General features: G+C 34.0%; 1 protein-coding gene across 1 annotated transcript in view; it reads left to right on the forward strand.

The window, feature by feature from the left end:
- The window catches only part of DNAH6 (dynein axonemal heavy chain 6), a 181,866-nt gene that overhangs the window by 121,161 nt on the left and 40,745 nt on the right, over positions 1–19,960 (forward strand). Inside the window, exons 55-63 of the mRNA XM_087957457.1 lie at positions 1,055–1,258; positions 3,966–4,091; positions 5,795–5,959; positions 8,205–8,272; positions 10,645–10,825; positions 11,666–11,845; positions 12,804–13,037; positions 14,117–14,252; positions 16,949–17,106. Of these exons, the coding sequence (XP_087813583.1) occupies positions 1,055–1,258; positions 3,966–4,091; positions 5,795–5,959; positions 8,205–8,272; positions 10,645–10,825; positions 11,666–11,845; positions 12,804–13,037; positions 14,117–14,252; positions 16,949–17,106 (1,452 nt within the window). The remainder of the gene's footprint in view (positions 1–1,054; positions 1,259–3,965; positions 4,092–5,794; positions 5,960–8,204; positions 8,273–10,644; positions 10,826–11,665; positions 11,846–12,803; positions 13,038–14,116; positions 14,253–16,948; positions 17,107–19,960) is intronic.

Consider the following 19,960-nt stretch of genomic DNA (forward strand, 5'->3'; position numbering starts at 1 on the left):
ACCCATTATCTCTAGGTCTCATAACTGTGTACTTTCTTTTCATTTTTGTTCTCTTTCCGCTTCCCCTCTTCCCCCCTTATGTATTTATTTACATGTAGTCCTCGACTTATGACCACAATTGAGCTCCAAATTTATGTTGTTAACTGAGACATTTGTTAAGTGAATTTTGCCCCATTTAATCACCTTTCTTGCCCCAGTGGTAAAGTGAATCACTGTGGTTGATAAGTTTGTAACCTGGTTGTTAAGTGAATCTTGCTTCTCCATTGACTTTGCTTGCCAGAGGGTTGCAAAAGGTAATCACATGATTTTGGGACACAGCAGCGGTCATAAGTATGAACCTGTTGCCAAGCCTATGAATTTTGATCACATGATCATGGGGATGCTACAAAGTTGTAACTAAAAAAATGGTCACTTTTTTCAGTGCCATTTTAACTTTGAACGGTCATTAAATTAACTTTTGTAAGTCCAGAACTACCTGTGTTTTAGTGGAAATTACAAATTGTTTAAAAAATTAAAATTATCTAAAAATAAACATATTTTTGTAATTGATTAGTATCATTAATAGATGCCTACAAAAGCAAAAATATTGACATAATTAGATTTTCATGATTGGTTACACAGTCAACCAAATATTTATAGAATCCTTCCCAAGGATCTGGGATGTTTTTATTATTAGGTTTTTTTTAATGTTAATGACCATTGAATTCTTTTTACCAGTACTTGAACTTTTATATCTACCAATTCCATTGATTACTATCCAGCTACAATTGTATATAATTTTCCACTACCAAAGTCAGAAGCAATTGCTGAAAAATCAGAATTATGGTCCTACTCATTTTGACAATCTCATTAAGAGAAAGGTATTTTGGTTTATAAGATTATTTATATCCCAAAACATTACTATATAATTTCAGATCATCCAGTTAAATATATCTTCATATTGAACATCTGCCTTATTAACTCTCATGCAAACTTTGTCTTGATTAAAATAATTAGCATTTCTTACAGTAACTGAAATAGCTTTTCCTGATTTATGTTTCCCTTTTCAAATTAGTTAATTGAATGCTGGATCAAACAATGCCAAGATCTAGACATTCCTATTAGTTCTGACTTTAGTCTTATAAATATTTTGGGAGATCCCTATGAAATTCGACAGTGGAATACTGACGGATTACCTCGCGATTATGTTTCAACTGAAAATGGCATTCTAGTTACACGTGGACGGCGCTGGCCACTCATGATTGATCCTCAGGATCAGGTAAGTGTTTATTTTAATCATTTATTCATAGCTGACATATCCAAGAAATATAGTTTGTTTCTATAAAGACTTGTGTGCAATTATTATTCAGTATTGTTGGTTTATGTTCCTTTAGAGATCCAGCTTAGCTTCTAGGCTCTGGATAATTCTTCTGTCACCTTGCTCTAATAGTTTGAAAAGAAAAAGAAAGTCACAGAAGAATTTAGGGATTTGCCACTGCTTTTCTGAATTGACTTTGTCAAACTGGACCACTGATCCTTTGAATCTTCCCTCTGGTTCTCAACTACAATTTCACCAACCTATCACTGTGATCTGGATTCTTTGAACAAACAAACACCTCCTTCTTTCTCAATTATTATAGAAGATCTATCCAATAGCTGCTATCCGCTTTCTAGAACTGTTGGCTTTTGAATACCCAGAAATCCTTCAACATTTTAATTGGCCCTATAACTATTCACTTCTGGGCTCAATACATACCACAGTAATATCTGGCAGTCTTCTGTAATGGCAGGGTATAGCAGTAATAGCTACAAAAAAGCAATATCAATAGAGTCATGTATTTGAAATGGGTGGCCATGTAAATCTACCAAATAAAACAAAACAAAACAAAACAAAATGGAAGTTACTGTCCCCAAGGCAGTGTTCTAGGACCAACTCTCTTCATACTCTACATAAATGACCCTGTGATCATATTAAGAGCAATTACGTTCTCTTCGCTGATGATGTAAAGCTGTTCAATACCACAGACAATACTGCTACCCTACAAAAGATCTTGACTATGTATCAGAATGGTCAAACAAATGGCAACTTCAAATCTCAACAAATAAATGCTCTGTCTTACATATTGGCAAAAAAATCAGAAAATAAAATACAAGCTGAATAGTCAAGATCTTGTTGATGACCCAAGCTCTGTAAAGGACCTTGGAATACTCACCTCTAATGATCTAAGTGCTAGAGCCCACTGCAACACATAGCCAAAAGGCATTAAGAGTTGTTAACCTAATCCTACATAGCTTTTTCTCTGTAATATCACACTACTAACCAGAGCATACAAAACATTTGCTAGACCAATACTCGAATACAGTTCATCAGTCTGGAACCCACATTACGTATCTGATATTAGCACAATTGAGAAAGTCCAGAAATATTTCACAAGAAGAGTTCTCCACTCCTCTACTCGTTGTAGAATACCTTATGCCACCAGACTTGAAATTCTAGAACTAGAAAACCTTGAATTACGCCGTCTTCGGTCTGATTTAAGCATGGTATATAAAATCATACATTGCAATGCCCTACCTTTCAATGAATACTTCAGCTTCAACCATAACAACACAAGAGCACACAATAGATACAAACTCAAAGTTAACCGCACCAAACTTGATTGCAGGAAATACGACTTCAGCAATAGAGTGGTCAATGTCTGGAATACTCTACCCGACTCTGTAGTTTCTTCCCCAAACCCCAAAAACTTTAACCTTAGACTGTCTACTATTGACCTCACCCCTTTCCTAAGAGGTCTGTGGGGCGTGCATAAGCGCACCAACGTGCCTACCGTCCCTGTCCTATTGTTTCTCTTATTCTTCTTTTATTTTCTTATATGTACCCATTTCATGTATTCACAACTATGTATACACTTATACTTATCTTGTAAACAATTGGCAAATCAAATAAATAAATAAAATAAATAAATAAAATAGGTGTACTTGTAGAACAACAAGGTAGCTATGTGAAAGAAAGGACATAGTTGTTTCAAATTAACTAGACATTGTCTTCCAGCTTCCATTATATCATTCTCCTCCATTGGTTAGATAGAATAGGGAATTTATTATTAAAGAATAGAGGAAAATTAAAATCTATATATGTGGTCATTTATTCATTACTCTGTGGTGAGAGGCCAGGATCACTGAAGTAATTCTCAATCAGGTGCCTATCATATTGCCACTGTAGTCTGTTTTCTTTTCCCTTTATGCCAAGAAAAAGAGTTTTAAAAAGTACAGCCCAGTAAACAATAATTTAGTTGCTCTCATGAAAAGTTCCTTATCAAATTCTCATTCTAATAACTGCCATGTATGAAGAAGGTGCCTCCTGAACCTTGCAAATCCATGCTGCCAATAGCATCTTCTGTAGATATTCCCCATATTTTAAAAAAATATACAGTGCATTTTCAAACTTGGAGAGAGGAGAAAGCATTCATATTTCCTAGTTTCTGCAAATAAACTGAGAATTGTTGATAGTAAATAAACCCTGACATATTCTCAATGCTGACAGTGTTCTTTCTCTCAAACCTTAAAAAAATACTCTACTACACTGTTAATACCACCACTATTATATGCATCAGATTTGAAGGATCCCTCTGCTGCTTGTTATAACAATCCTCTTTCTCATGTGAATTCCTTGCCATAGGTGGAGGATCTCACATAGTAGGCAGTGGTAGAAACTTCTCTTGTATTTATCTTAATTTTACTTGCGTAAGCATGAGCATAACTGAGGAATATTGGTTCAAATTCTCATTTTGCCTCTAATTATCACCCTGAAAAAACAAGGCAAACAGTAGACTTTGATTTCACTCTGTGCTGATATAACAATTATAGAAATAAGAAGGAAATTAATTTTAGGATCTGAATGTTTTAAGAAACAAATAAAATGAACAGTCGTTTTAGTGTTCAATTAAAATTTCACATTTAATCATATCTTTTTTAATATACAGGCAAACCGTTGGATAAGAAACAAAGAAGCAAAATGTGGTTTAAAAATAATTAAGCTCACAGACACTGGTTTCCTGCGTACACTGGAGAATGCTATTCGTCTGGGTTTACCTGTGCTTCTAGAAGAGGTTTGAATCTATTGCATTTACATACGATAATCTTATTATTATTTTATTTATAGCTATTAGATTTATTCCACAGGCTACAACTGCTTGCTAAAATCTCCATAAGAAAAATGACTTTCTTCAACTTCTGGGAGAATCTATGTTTATTTATTTGTTTATTTATTTTTATTTATCAAATTTCTACCCTGCCCTTCTCACATGAATGAATGCCTCTGAGCAGTTTACAAACAAAACATGCGGTCTTGTAAAAAGACGTAGTTAAAAAACAGTGTCAAACAGGTTTAACAGAATTAAAACAAGTTAAAACATTTGAAATGTTACAAAAAGCGGAGGGTGTGTCTCAAGCCACCAAACATCCCCAGGGTTGTGTATCACTCTTGGGCCCCACGCCAGTTATTTGTCACTTGTGAGAATTCTGTGTGAATAGAGGACATTGGATCATAGTTAGAAGCTTCAAATAGTTTATAATAAAATCCTTTGAAACCTAAGTTCTGTACACACTTGTCACTTAATTTATAGTTAAGACTGTGATTCGACTTAGCAATCACATTAAAAATGGCCATAAAATCCCGTCATGGGATGACTCAGTTTTTAACTACAATGACTTACAACAGAAATTTCAGTCCCAATTGTGGTCATAAGTCAAAGGCTACATTCCAACTCGTTGCCCAATTGCCTCTTCCAAAAGAGATGTACCGTACTGTAGAATTTTTAAACTTCTTTTCTCCATAGCTCCAAACCAGGTCCAGTTATTTTAAAACACAGTTTTTCTCTGGCCTTATTATTCCCCAATTCCCCGACCCTGCTTCCATGCCATTTGATGTTAGAGAGTTATCCTGCTGAAAGATATAGATCTGAGCTCTTTTATATTATTTCTTTATATAGTCTGTTGAGTTGAAAAACATAAAAAAAGAGGTGTGGAAGGGGAACCATCCTAGTTGTGCCTTTTATCATTGTGAATCCCTGAAAATACTTTTTTTCCATTTTAGGGAGGAGATATCCCAAAGCATTGTATCCTAGAAAGTGATCAGCTTTATCTATATTTATTGAATATAATGATAGTAATGATAAAGGTAGACAATGGACTTCTTATATGAATGCCTCAAAGCCCTTTATATGATGTAGCAGTTATGACACACCAGAAAGATTTGGAGACTTGGAACCTTGTGGATAGGGACAATTGTATTGGTCTTTTTGGCTTGATGAAGTCCAAATTGAAAAAGAGATAATTATATAACTATATATATATATATATATATATATATATATATATATATATATATATATATATATATATATATATATATATATATATATAACTATATATATATATAACTATATATATATATAACTATATATATATATAACTATATATATATATAACTATATATATATATATATATATATAACTATATATATATATATATAACTATATATATATATATATAACTATATATATATATATATAACTATATATATATATATATATATATATATATATATATATATATATATATATATATATATATATATATATATATATGAAGATACTGTGACTCAACTACAGTAGGCTGTGGCTGTAGAATCTGACCTCTTGTTCCTGATCTCTTCTAAACAGCCTAATGCATGCATGCACTAGCTGATTTTTTTAATGATTTCTCAAAATTGTATTTAGTAAAACGTATGCTTTTCTTCTTTTTCAATAGATTAAAGAAACGCTTGACCCAGCCCTGGAACCTATTCTTTTGAAACAGACTTTTGTTTCTGGAGGAAGACTGTTAATTCGCCTTGGAGATTCAGACATAGATTATGATAGAAACTTCAAGTTCTACATGACAACAAAAATGCCAAATCCCCACTATTTACCTGAGGTATCATATTAATTAGATGTTGTAGCTGAGCTGCAATTTTCTGTAGTTATTCAATTGAGCATAATTCTGAGTAGACAACATAAAATTGGACTCTAAGAATTTTTTTAAAAGGCATATTTTTTCATTCAATTAAAGTAATTGTATATTTTGTTTGCAAAACCATCTTAGGCTTTCTTTATCTAAATTAAGAACATCTGTAAAAGTTATACTGGGAATGTTTTTGTACATTTGATAGACAGTGTGCTAATGATACTTTCTGGGCTTCATGATTTTTGCTTTGTGGATTTTTTTGTATGCATAATTTAATATAAGAAATGGGAAGTATGAATGTTCATCAGCTTGCTTCTCATTTTTTTCTATGGAGAAAAATGGGCTAAAATTAGCAAACTGTTTACTTTCTTTCACTTATGAACATTTGAAATAGAATGTAATTTGAAATATGGTCATGGAGCCCAGAAACTGCTATAGTAATTATACAGAAAACAATAGAACCAGTTGTAACTTTCAAACACTTTCATACAGAAGCTCCTACAAGGGTAAGGTATATGAGAGAGAAAAGGAGAAACAAGAGATACTGTATATTAAAGGACAAACTTCTCAAGTAAGTTTGTTTATTGTAGAAAAGTGGTGGATCCATTATGAAACAATTCCTGCTTTTATAATGAAATCAGTTATGGCATTCTTGTACCTCTTTCTGTTACGCAAGCAATACAATGAGCTAGAAATCCTGGTTTCAATCTATCTCTTTTTTGGTACAGTTAATATTTAGTAACTGTGCTTATTTTTGATCATATGTGAACTTAGTGTCAGCCTTCCCAGGTATATCACACAGGACACATGATTAGATGAGTTAATTCTACTTTATTGTAAGGATACATTAACAGAATCTTGCAAGTGTGATAGTACAATTCGCCCACCATCTCTTTTACATTCTGAGAATTTAGGGAGAGTCCCTTTCGAGCCTCTTTCTCTGCTAAAAATGCAGGTGCAGGCTATGCTTATTCTTATTTGTTCCATAGATACTATTTCTTCACCCCATTTCTGAAGGTCTCCTCATATACAATTACACTAAGTCTTAATGTGGTTTATTGTTTCAAGGCCACATACTTTTTTATGTAAACCTATCCTTTTGGGTTAAATAAATGATTGATTATAGCTTGAAGTATTACACAGAAGCAGCCACAATGGCTTTTCCAACAGAACCTTGTCAAAGGAAGCCTTAGGCTAACTCAAGTTGTGAATCAGCTAGTGAATGATTCAGCATCTGGATAAATATTGTTTACATCAGAATTTTCTATGTATCAGTCAAATATAGTAGATTTTGTAATAGGAAGTTAAACTGTATACTATAGTTGACATTGGAAGGCTAAGGAAAAAAGCATTTTATGTTAAATTCTGCCTCTTTCTCTGTTATATATTAAAATACTTAACTTTTTTTGCAACATTGTTGTGCACATTTTAAATCTTCACCTATGATTTGAAACAGGGCAGGAAAAGGTACAACATAGTGACATTACAGTATAAGAAATAATATATATTAGAAGATAAGGAAGAAGAAAGTATTGGGCTATTAATTTTGTTGCTTTTTTTCATGTCACCATAAAATGATTTTGGTGGGGTATTAAATGTTTTATAGTCCAACTGTGAAAAATCAATTCAAGGCCACAGTTACAGTGGTGGGATTCAAATTTTTTTACTACCGGTTCTGTGGGCATGGCTTGGTGGGCATGGCAGAGGAAGGAGACTGTAAAATCTCCAGTCAGAGGTGGTATTTGCAGGTTCTCCGAACTACTCAAAATTTCCACTACTGGTTCTCCAGAACTGGTCAGAACCTGCTGGATACCACCTCTGCACAGTTACTGTATAACTTTTCAGAAGTAATGAGCAATGTAACAACAACTGAAACTGTTAAAGAATGTCATCTGTACTTGGGAATATCAAGTCCTATCAAAGCACATTAGCTTGGTTTGTTTGGTAGTTCTTAACTGCTTTGCAGAATCCAGGGATATCTTAAGGCCTTTGCAACCAGTTTCAGAATTCAAAATATTTATAAAATATATAACTTCTATTTCATTAAGAGACCTTAACTGAGATTTACAGTTGAGTAAACATCCACTAGACTGCAATGTGAACTTCCTGTCATCTTTTGAAGGGTCATTTGTAACTTTTTATCAATATTTTTTTATCTGAATATAACATTTTTTTAAAACATGAAGATGGTTTTCTTTTTTTCTTATTCTTATAGGTGTGCATCAAAGTAACCATAATAAATTTTACTGTTACCCGATCTGGTCTGGAAGATCAACTGCTAAGGTATTGCTTCTATTTCTTAGTGTAATTTTGGAATATGTCTATAGCATATAGCAGGAACCTCAATCTTATAGACTGTTTGTGTAAATTCTGCTCAATTTCTTTGTAGCCTCATCTCACCTGCATGAAGCAATATTAGTTTCTTCTATTATTGTTGCGAGATGTGAAAAAATATTATATATATTCATTAATTAGATAAAACAAAGTAGTGGAATCTAATATTCATCGGTATCAGAAGAATGTGTTTCACTGAAATGTGGCTATGTGCTAATAAGCATCACGAAAGAACCTACTAATGTTCCCAAATGTGGTAATATCACATTATCAAATGTGGTAATATCAATATCAACTCCAATGAGTTCTAACAAATAAATTATTTAAAATCTCCATGCTTAATGATCCAACGCTGATTACTGTAACTCTGTAAATTTTACTATTCTTTCCAGCTTCCATTCAGAGGGTTGTTTCTGGAGAAAACTACCTCTGCCATTTTTTATTTTATGATATTTTATTGTCTCTGGTGCTTTGTATTGGGAACAGCAGCAAAAAGGTGTGAAACTTCCATTTGCATAGATTAAAAACAGGCCACACCTTCATTCCTTATAGTTTCCATATCATTTAATATGGCATTGGCTATCACTTATAAATAAATCTAAGGAAAAAGACCTGCTTAAAACAACTGCTATTCCTGGCCTTCTCTTATTAACTCAACTGACGTGCTATCCTTTTGTAAAAGCTAAAAAGAAACCTACACCAGGCTTAAAGTGTGGTTCCCCCTTACGGGAGGCCATGCTGAAGACATGCTTAACCTCAAACTGAGGTGTGTTTTTTTTTGCCTGCGTCCCTAGGATTAGAGCTAATTCTGATATTGGAAAACAAAATGGATAAGAAAAAATATTTTCTGTTGAATAAACATTTTTCTCCTTCCTTGACACTTAGAGCCCAAACAAGAAACTAAGTAAAATTCCTCCTCAATCCAATCTTTTTGTACTAAACTTTTAATCCACAGCAAACACTTGCTTTTTTTTTTATAATTGAGAAAATTGATAAGAAGATAAGTATGAAAGCACTTGCTGATATCCGGATCAACATTAAGAAGCTCTTGAAAGGAGTTATATAAAACACTAAATATTTGTATATTTTTTTTGTTTTATTCTATCTGGAAAATTAGAGCTCCAAATCATTGCTACATAACAGTGTTTATTGTAAAAAAATAAAATCATTTGTAAATTTGCCCAGAAGCTTCCACTTTGAGACTCCTACATGGCTAGGAGAAAGCAATCAGGTATTCATTGACGAGTTAAGTATAATTTCCTGCTTTGGAGAACTCTGGTTAATACAGTTCATTGTGTTTATGATGCTGCAGTTTGGTACAATATGCATATGCCTGCTGGGTTTATGATTCTAATGCCATCTCCTGAATGAGATTGTTTACACATGATTATAAGCATTTTTTCCTTTATATCAGTCGTTTTAATTTATATTTGGGAGAAATACAATGAAATATTTCTAGAAAATCATCTCTTAATTATAAACCTATAAGAAATTTAGAGACCCTTATGACCAATAGACTATGTTATAGTATCATGTTCTGATATTCTAATATTCTGTAGGTTTCTAGCAAAGCAAATTAGAAATTACCAAAAGTTTAACAATGATTGCAATTAAAAATACATTTGTTAAAATATTTCATGGAACACTAAAATGGGGGGAAACTCACTTAACAAATTTCTTACTTAGCAACATAAATTTTGGGTTCAAATGTGGTCATAAGTTGAGGACTATCTGTAATCATGATAGCATTAATTCCAAGTTACATTAGAAATTTTCATTTCTTCATTTATTTCTAGAAACAGCTCTCATGTTTTGAGGATTTCTAGAAATATATTTTCAAAGACAATTGAAAATGTCTTCCTTTTCCAACTTCTTCATTGCATTCCCCTTCTTACTTTATTTTTGCCTTATGGGCAATCAGAATTATATGCCCAAGCTTGCTTCACATTAAGCTATTTTGTTTTGTTTTTTTTGGGGTGGTGGTGCTGATCTTCTCTTTTGTGAATGTCAATTTTTTTTTCTATAAAGTATCCCATCTAGCACTTGGGTGTCAGGGAAAGAGGCAAATAATAAAATCTGCACCATGACATAGCAATACAATTTCTATCCATTATAGGCTTGCATGCAGAATTGAGATGCAGTTAGAGAGTAGTGGAGCTTGTATTATAGTGTCGTGATACTCATTTTGGCATAATGGTGGCTGTGATCCTATGCTCCAAAGGATCAGAAATAAAGATTTTTGTACTGAATAATAGTTAAAACATTAACTTATAATAACATAGCTCATGTTAACCAATTGTTCATTTTACCTGTCATTTCAGTGATGTCGTGCGATTAGAGAGACCAGAGCTAGAGGAGCAAAGAACACAGCTCATTATAAGAATCAATGCTGATAAGAATCAACTGAAAGCAATTGAAGATAAAATTCTAAAAATGCTTTTTACATCAGAAGGGAATATTCTGGACAATGAAGAACTCATCAATACACTTCAAGACTCAAAGGCAGGATGCATTTTATATCTGTCTGTCTTTTATCTATCTATACAGTATGTCTACTTACCTACATATATACCTATCATCAAATTTAATCGTGCTCATAATCAAGGAAATATATTAAGCTTGTGGTTTTCAGTGATTATATTCTAGACAAGGTTACATTTGAATAATTGGAGTAACTTATTTGACATTTGCATATTACAAAGTGGAAATACTATCATTTTTCATTAAGAAATAGATTCTATTCTTGAATTATCTGCAAACAACGGAATATGAAAAAGATGACACGTAAAAAACCTCTTGTTTATGCCAAGATCACAAATCAGTTTATTAAGTCTTACATTACAGGGATATCATTAGATTTACAACAGTTGCCAGCAACTACTTCAGTTCATAATCCTAATATAAAGAATCTCCTTCATATATCAAGCCAATTTAGAGCAATTAATCCACCTTAGAAACACAGTCTTCAGTTATAATCCTACTAATCCTAATATGAAAAAATTTACATACTGTAACTGAGTATGGTTTCAGCACATTGAACCCCTAAAAGGTGCAAAAATTAAATATTGTTATTGTTATTATCTGTGTCTTTCCAAATGGTACAGCAGCTTTCTTTGTGAAAAATTTGTTCCATGTTTAAAATGAGACAGTATTATAAAGATTATAAAGCAACATTAGGAGCAAGAAGACTCAGGTTTAAGATTACCTTCAGCCATGGGTGACTTCGGGCCAGTTATTCTCAAACCTATTATTTAGGGACTTATTGGAGGAAGCCATTTTATGTATGAGAGATTGTGGGGAGAAATATAAGCCCTTAAATAAAATTTAAATTTGTGCTTTTAGATTACCTCTGGTGCCATTAAAATAAGGCTTGTAGAAGCAGAAACTACAGAAGAAAAGATAAACGCTGCTCGAGAAAAATATCGCCCTGTTGCTACTCGAGGATCAGTTATGTATTTTGTAATTGCAAGTCTTTCCGATATTGATCCAATGTATCAGTTTTCTTTAAAATATTTCAAACAGGTTGGTAACTTTTCTTTCAACTGCATATTTCCATTAGCTAATTTTTTTCTCATAAAAAACTGATGTAACAAAGACAATTCCCTCCATGTCATTGGCTCTGAAACTCATTTTAATTGCTAAAATGATTTGCAATATGACTTGCTTTATTATTGATTGAGATAACTACAGATAAAGCTGGTTGCCTCATTTGTTAGATCCTGGTGTTTCTATAAGATAATTTGTCAGAAGAACTGTACATACTAATTAGGGGCTGCCACAAAGAAGAGGGAGTCCACCTATTCTCCAAAGCACCTGAAGGTAGAAAAAAGCAATGGATAGAAACTAATCAAGGAGAGAACCAACCAATAAGGAGAACTTTCCTGAGAGAACAATTATTTGGCAGAACAGCTTGTCTTCAGAAGTTGTGGATGCTCCATCACTGGAGGTTTTAAGAAGAGATTGGATAACCGTTTGTCTGAAGGTATAGGGCAGGGATGTCAAACGGATGGCCCACAGGCCAGATGCATCACTCTCAGGCCACGCCCACCCCATCTCGGCGAATGGGGAAAATGTCGTAAAACATCACGTGACGTGGCAAGTTTGACAACCATGGTATAGGGTCTCTTGCTTGAGTAGGGATTGGACTAGAAAATCTCCAGGGTCCCTGTCAATTCTGTTATTCTTCACTCAGAGTCAGGCAGCATGTAAAATTAAATAAACTTAGTTGGCCCACTGCTTTGGGCCAGTCACCATCTCTCAGCCCAACTCACCTACAGTATTGTTGTTGTGGAAAAAAAGAAGAGGAGGAAGGAGTATTAGGTATGTTCACCACTTCCATTTATTTATTAAAAACAATAAAGGCCAGATAAAAAAGTCCTTAAAAATCTAAATTAATGTTCTGCTTCTTTTTTTTTTAATTTCAGGATCTCACTTTCCCTATCCTCTTTAATGCCAGTTTTCTTTTCCTTTCTCTTTGTAGCTATTTAATGCAACAATTGAAACTTCTGAAAAACATGATCTTCTGCAATTGCGATTAGGAATCCTACTTAGTCAGACTCTCTATGCAACTTACACTAATGTTTCCCGAGGCCTCTTTGAACAGCACAAACTCATCTACAGCTTCATGCTGTGCATTGAAATCATGCGGCAGAAAGAAGAACTTACAGACCTTGAATGGAATTTTTTCCTGCGTGGAGCTGCTGGTTTGGATAAGGTATTTGGGGCATGATTTTTATAATTAGAGAAATTTCAAATCTCTATTTTTAGTCATTGTAAACAAGAGGTTAGCATTCTAACTTCTCATTGAGAATTTAAAGAAAACAAAGAAAAACAAAACATCCTTATACAAATAGTTGCTAATTGTCCTTGTGTTAGGGGATAGATTTGTGCTGTTTGTTTAATTGAATATACTTTTATTAGTCAATGACCAAAATAAAATGTCTGTCTGTCTATCTACCAAACACCCTTACACACATAAGAAACAATGAATAGAGATACAACCATTCAGGATACAGCCAAGCATCCTGTCAGTAAATAAGGAAAGGCCTGAGCAGTGCTAGGCTGAGATATTCCTTTTCTGTAGGTATTGGCCTTCAAATCCACTTAATTTTTAAATACCCAGAAAGGTGCTGTTCTTTTTGGTGTTTTAAAGTCTATAAAGGGGAAGAAACAGAAAAAGAATAGCAAAAATAGAAAAACTCTAACAAAAAAAAAGGATAGAGTGTCCTCAGCCAGAACATCTGCTATGAAAGCAAGGCAATTGTTAAGTGGTCACATCTAATTTTATTACCTTCTTTGCCACAATTGTTAAGCGAATCACTATGATTGTTAAGTGAATCATGTAGTCATTAAGTGAATCTTAATGACTTTGCTTGTCGGAAGCCAACTGAGAAAGTTGCAAATGGCAATCATGTGATTTTGAGATGCTGTAACTGTCATAAATATATGCTGGTTGCCAAGTGCCTGAAATACTGATTACCTGACCATGGAAATGTTGTGACAGTCATAAGCACAGGGAGTGGTCATAAGTCACTTTTTCAATGTTGTTACTTTAGATGGTCACTAAAGGAATGGCTGTAAGTCAAAGATGACCTGTACCCGTATTGTTATCATTAAGCAGCTGATCAGAGATATGAGATTAAGGTTTAATCAGAAAACTAGGCGATACAGTAATTACGTCAGGCTTTGGATTTTCTTCAACTGTATTCATGTTTTATCTAATGTGTAGCCTGAATATATTCTCTATACAACTTTTGCCCATTTTACTTGACACATCTATCATCTTTATAACAGGAGAGGCCTGCCAAACCTCAGATTCCATGGCTGGAAGAAAATACGTGGTTTATGTGCTGTGACTTAGAAGAAACACTTCCAAGTTTTGAGGGCATTCAAAAAGACATATTGCTCAAGCCCATTTTCATTAAACTAGGTAACATATTTCTGAAAAGAGATTGTAAAAAATGTTTATACAAGAAATGGTTTTATGCTTTTCCTGCACAAATTGGAATCCTCTCAAATAATTAAATTCCCTTTTTAAGATTGCATACTGTGTACATTTTAATTGTATTTTAATGGTTAATAAGAGTTAGTTAGTTAGTTAGTTAGTTAGTTAGTTAGTTAGTTAGTTAGTTAGTTAGTTAAAAGATTGGATAACCATTTGTCTGAAATGGTGTCACATTTCCTGCCTGAGCAGAGAGTTGGACTAGAAGATCTCCAAGGGCCCTTCCAACTCTATTATTCTGTTAGTTGCAATAAAGATCTTGTTTTCCAAACTAGACAGCATAGGAAGAAGTGCTTAAAGGTGTTCTTTCTGGCTAGTTAGTTTGATCTACTCCAAACCTCTCCCAAAGGGGAGAACTATAGCCATGTAAAAGCAAGTGCAGCTGCCACTTCATTTTATGTTTTAAACATTCACATTAGAGAAATTTGCATAAGAAAGAACAATATCAGAGAAGCTTGCATTGGGAAATACAAATGGTAAGGAAAGTATTTTAGTCATATACAACTTTGTTTTGGTTTATATTTTTGTTTTTTTGGAGCCTCTTATTTTAAAAAGATAAACCTTGTGGGATTGAGTTTAGTGTTGCTGTCTGCAATGGCAGACTGCTTTTCAGTGAATCCACTGTGGGAGAGATCCATGCTACATTTCTTTTTAAGTCCCCTAATGAGTGTCTCAGCAACTAAAGCCTACTTTGTCAACTAGTATTTGCATAATTGGAGCCTCTTCCTTTGTCAGCAAATACTCCCATTAAGACAGTATCCTGGCTGTCTGCAAGCCATGATTTGCAAATCAAGAGGCAACTTGGGGGATATGGAATCTCTCCTATTTTTCCATTCCTCTCCATTGTTTTTATAATCTTTAAAAATGCTGGTTTCTAATAATAGCTCTCACAACATCTTCCAATAAAAAGTAAAAAAAAAACCCCACAATAACATTGATACCATTCCCAAATTCTGCTTCTCTTCTTTCTTTGTCATGTGTAATAGTGCTACATTTAAACTAATTATATATCACACTAATTAGAGTTAATGGCAACCAGGATTTAAAATTAGGGTTTGAAAGCATGCTAAATGAAATTAGAGTCAGATCAGGAAAAAGAACAACATGAGTAAAGCAAGCAAATTAAACATCCAGTGCATTTTTCACAGGAGATGTTTTTGGTAATATCCCACTTTTGTAGAGTACAAATAGTCCTCGACTTACAATAGTTCATTTAGCGATCGTTCAAAGTTACAACAGCACTGAAAAAAGTGATTCATGACCATTTTTAATCAGGGGTGGGATTCAAATTTTTTAACAACCAGTTCTGTGGGCGTGGCTAAGTTGGTGGGCATGACTTGGTGGTGATGTTATTGGCTGGGCATGGCCAACTCAATATCACTCACATCGAGGCACTCATCTCCTCGCCTGGCCTCTCATGACTGTGGGGATGCTGCAACAGTCATGTGTGAAAAATGGTCATAAGTCACTTTTTTCAGTGCCATTGTAACTTTGAATGGTCACTCTACACAAGCAAAGTACCAGGAAAGGAAGGGAAAAAAAACTCCAGAGAAGTTCCTGAGACAGGAAGTCTATTCCTGCCAAGCATGTAATAAGGGTTAACGGAGAGGCAGTTTCTGTAAGCAACACCAGAATGTTTCCTTCCTGCCTTCCTTACAGGATTAGGCCAGTAATTTCTTCCAACAACCAGTTCTCCGAACTGCTTAGAATGTTAACAACCGGTTCTAGCGAATAGGTGCGAACCGGTAGAATCCCACCCCTGTTTTTAATACTTATAACTGTTGCAGCATTCCCATGATCAAAATTCAGATGCTTGGCAAATGGTTTGTATTTATGTCGGTTGCAATGTCCCATGTAATCACCTTTTGCGACCTTCTGACCAGCAAAATCAATGGGGAAGCAAGATTCATGTAACAACTAGGTTACTAATTTAACAATTTCCGTGATTCACTTAACAACTGGCAAGAAAAGTTATAAAATGGGGCAAAACTCACTTAACAAATTTCTCACTTAGCAACATAAATTGGGGGCTCATTTGTGATCCTACGTCGAGGACTGCCTGTAAAAGGAATACCCTTCCATTAGAATTAAGCTTTTCTTCATATTTTCCTGTGTTGCAGAATCTTTGAGAGACCCAACTTTTCCAATGCGCATTTGATTAGTTTTTTATTTTCATCTTTAATTTTCGTTAATTTGAATTAATTATATGGTTTAATTGTTTCATTTATCTTTTTCTGGTTTATTTTATTTATTTTTATAAATTGTATGTTAACTTCAGTTTATTATTGGTTATTTTAATTTTGTTACATTGACACGTATGTCTTAACTGCATGTAAGTTTTATCAACCAATGTGTATATGTATTGATTCACAATGATTGATTCTCAATAGAATGACTGATTAAATAATAATTAAATTAATTAAATTAAAATTAAATTAAACTAAATTAAATTAAATATGGGGTATATACTTACCAACACATGATCTCCAGTGAGACATCATTATGGCCATATTTTTTAAAAGAGCCATATTTTTAATGAACCATATGGAGATAGAATTAGTCATTATCTAATATCATATCAACCCCATTGTGAAAATGACTTGAAACTATTATGATTTTTTTAGGGCAACTTGATATTCGTATCAATCCAGAAGAGTGGGAAGGCTATAAGGCTGAAGCTGATGAAAAGAAAAAAAAAGATGACAAGCCATACATTCCCTGGGATTTTAGGCTGACCATGTTTCAGAAATTAATTATAGTGAAATGTTTTGTGGAAGAGAAGGTAAGTTTTTATTGACAATGTAAGGCATTGTTGCTATTTTAGTAGTGTCCTTTCAGGCATGCAGGAAGAAAAAGCTACTCTCTTTTATTCCCAATAAGATGTTAGTAGTGGTGACTTCTGGCTGATGTTGCAGGAATATTGGAGGCGCTCCCACATTGAATTATCCCTGTTGGAGGGCTCCAAAAGGAGCTAACGCCACCCTGTAGAGATGGTAAAGAAAATAGGGGTGCCCTGCAGGTCGCGGAGAGCAGCAACTCTCCTGCTGAACCTCGGGCTTCTTCCCTCTCATCCACAATGAGGGGAAGAGGCAGCAATCATGGCTGCCACGAAGCTGTGACAGCTGAGGCAACTAAGAAATGTGCAGGAACAGTGTAGATGAACAGAGATTGGAGCTGGGTGAGAAGATTCCTTTTTATTTAGACCCTAACTTTAAAGAAAAAAAGAAAGGGGAAAATCCAGAAAAATCGACTCTTAGAACTATTTCTCAAAGTGGCAAACAACCATAGAGAGAAAAATCCTAGACCCAAAAGAAAGGAACTAAGGGGAGAAAAGCTAAAGACCTTTTAAAATATAGAAAATTGGACTTTTAAATTGGGCATTATAAAATGCTGGAACTATCTACTTGTCTCTACTTGAATAGCCAACTTTGCTTCCATAAATTGAACTAAATTTGATTAATCAAATCTATAAGACTTGAAACAATGCTGAAACCTAAGCTGAAGCCGCCATCTACTGGTGAATGGAATATACCAGACCCTACAAGTTTAGAAAAAAAATTGATAAGAGAAATAAACAACATTCATCTGGAGGACTGTGGGGACACTTACTGTTCTATAACTATTTACTTTATGATTACTGGAGACTCTATTGTCAGAATAAGGAAGATACATAAGTAAAATGACTTTTGATTTGCGGAAGCTGCCTGGATTACTCAAATGGAATTAATTAATCCTGAGATGTAAAGAACTATGATTATTGAACTTTCTGAGGAGTAACATTGGACTGGACCATATTGCTTTTGGACTTGAGCAAGAGTGGGACTTATTAAGTTATGACAAGATGCTCCATCGGGGGGAATGTGTGAGATTTCAAGAGAAATGGTGCTGATGTTTCAAAGCATTAGGGGAACTATATAAAAGAATCACAGAGAGATAAAGAACCTAATGCAAGGCATATATGAGAAAATAGAAAATATGCTACAACTGATAATGAATGAAGATCAAAGAGTCCAGGAAAGAGAGGAGATAGCAGAAAGAATGGAAGAAAAGATAGAATGGACAAACCAGCAAACAAAGCAAGAAGATGAGAAAGAGAAGACGATAAAGACAATAATGACTGATGAAATAAACCAAGGGAAAAGTACTTTAAGAGATTTAAAAATGGAATCGGATAACCTGGAAGATAATTTTGAAAGGGAGATAGGGGTTTGGGTGGATACTCTGGAGACCTGGCAGCTTAGGAGGATAGAGATGGGAGAAATATTCAGTATGAATGGTGAAGATACAGATGTTGATACATACAAAGATCCAAGAGAGGAGTATGGGAGGCAAGTCAAAAAATGAATAAGAATTGAAGTATTAAAACGGATGAGAGATGATAGATAGAAAGGAATTATTATATTTTTTTCGAATATAATGTTGGCCTGATTAGAAATTTGAATAGAGGTAGAAATAAGAATACACACCTTTATATGAAGCAATAGTTAGAAGGAAAGATTGGAGATTGAAAGATAGTATTATTAAATAATAGGAAGACTGGTACTTGAATGGCATATTGTGACTTTGAACAACCAAATAATGAAGGACTATGTCTTAATATAAACATGTGTATTAATACTAGGATTAGCAATGGTGACCTGATTAGAAGCTAGAATAGAGGTAGAAATAAAAAATAGAGGGAATATTAGCAGATATAATTTTTATATAACAGAATGTAAGTAATAATTAGAAAAGATCAGAGGTTGAAAGATGGTATTATCATGTATGCTTATAATATCATTGGCATTAAAATGAAACATTGAAATATTGAATAACTATTCTGAAAATCATGTATATTAATACTAGGATTATATCAGTTTGATTAATATAACAACTATTATGATTATCATTACTGCTGTTTGTATCGAAGTGGATTATATCCAGAGGCCACACTGTTCATGTATTGATATTGATATATACTTAAAAATAAAAATCCAATAAAACTTGGAAAAAAAAGATGTTAGTGGTTTAGAATTAGCACTCTTAAACTTTTTGTCCCTAGACCCCTTGGATAATCTAGTGAAACTCATGGATGCCTTCTCAGAATTATATTTTAAAAAGAAATATATACACATAGATTGTGTTAAAATGAAATGAGATGCAAAAAATCATGACTTGATTTTGATTGACTTTTTTTTAACTGTCATAACTGAACGGTTACTAAACAAGGCAGTCAGTGAGAGAGGAGTACCTGTAGTTTATAATAAAATACAGCTAGTCCTCGACTTATAACAGTTCGTTCAAAGTGACAACTGCTCTGAAAAAAGTGATTTATGACCATTTTGTCATACTTACGACCGTTGCAGACTCCCAATGGTCACATGATCAAATTTCAGATACTTGGCAACTGACTCATAATTATGACGGTTGCAGTGTCCCCAGGTCATGTGCTCCCCTTTTGAGACCTTCTGACAGGCAAAGTCAACGGGGAAGCCAGATTCACTTAACAACCATGTTACTAACCTAACAACTGCAGCGATTCACTTAAGAACTGTGGCAAAAACAGTCCTAAAATGGGGGCAAAATTCACTTAACATATGTCTCACTTAGCAACAGAAATGTGTGACTCAATTGTGGTCATAAATCGAGGACCACCT

This window comes from Notechis scutatus, chromosome 2, assembly GCF_049901735.1.
Source record: "Notechis scutatus isolate UNSWTSFEM ecotype Mainland chromosome 2, rNotScu1.2, whole genome shotgun sequence".
Classification (NCBI taxonomy): Eukaryota; Metazoa; Chordata; class Lepidosauria; order Squamata; family Elapidae; genus Notechis; species Notechis scutatus.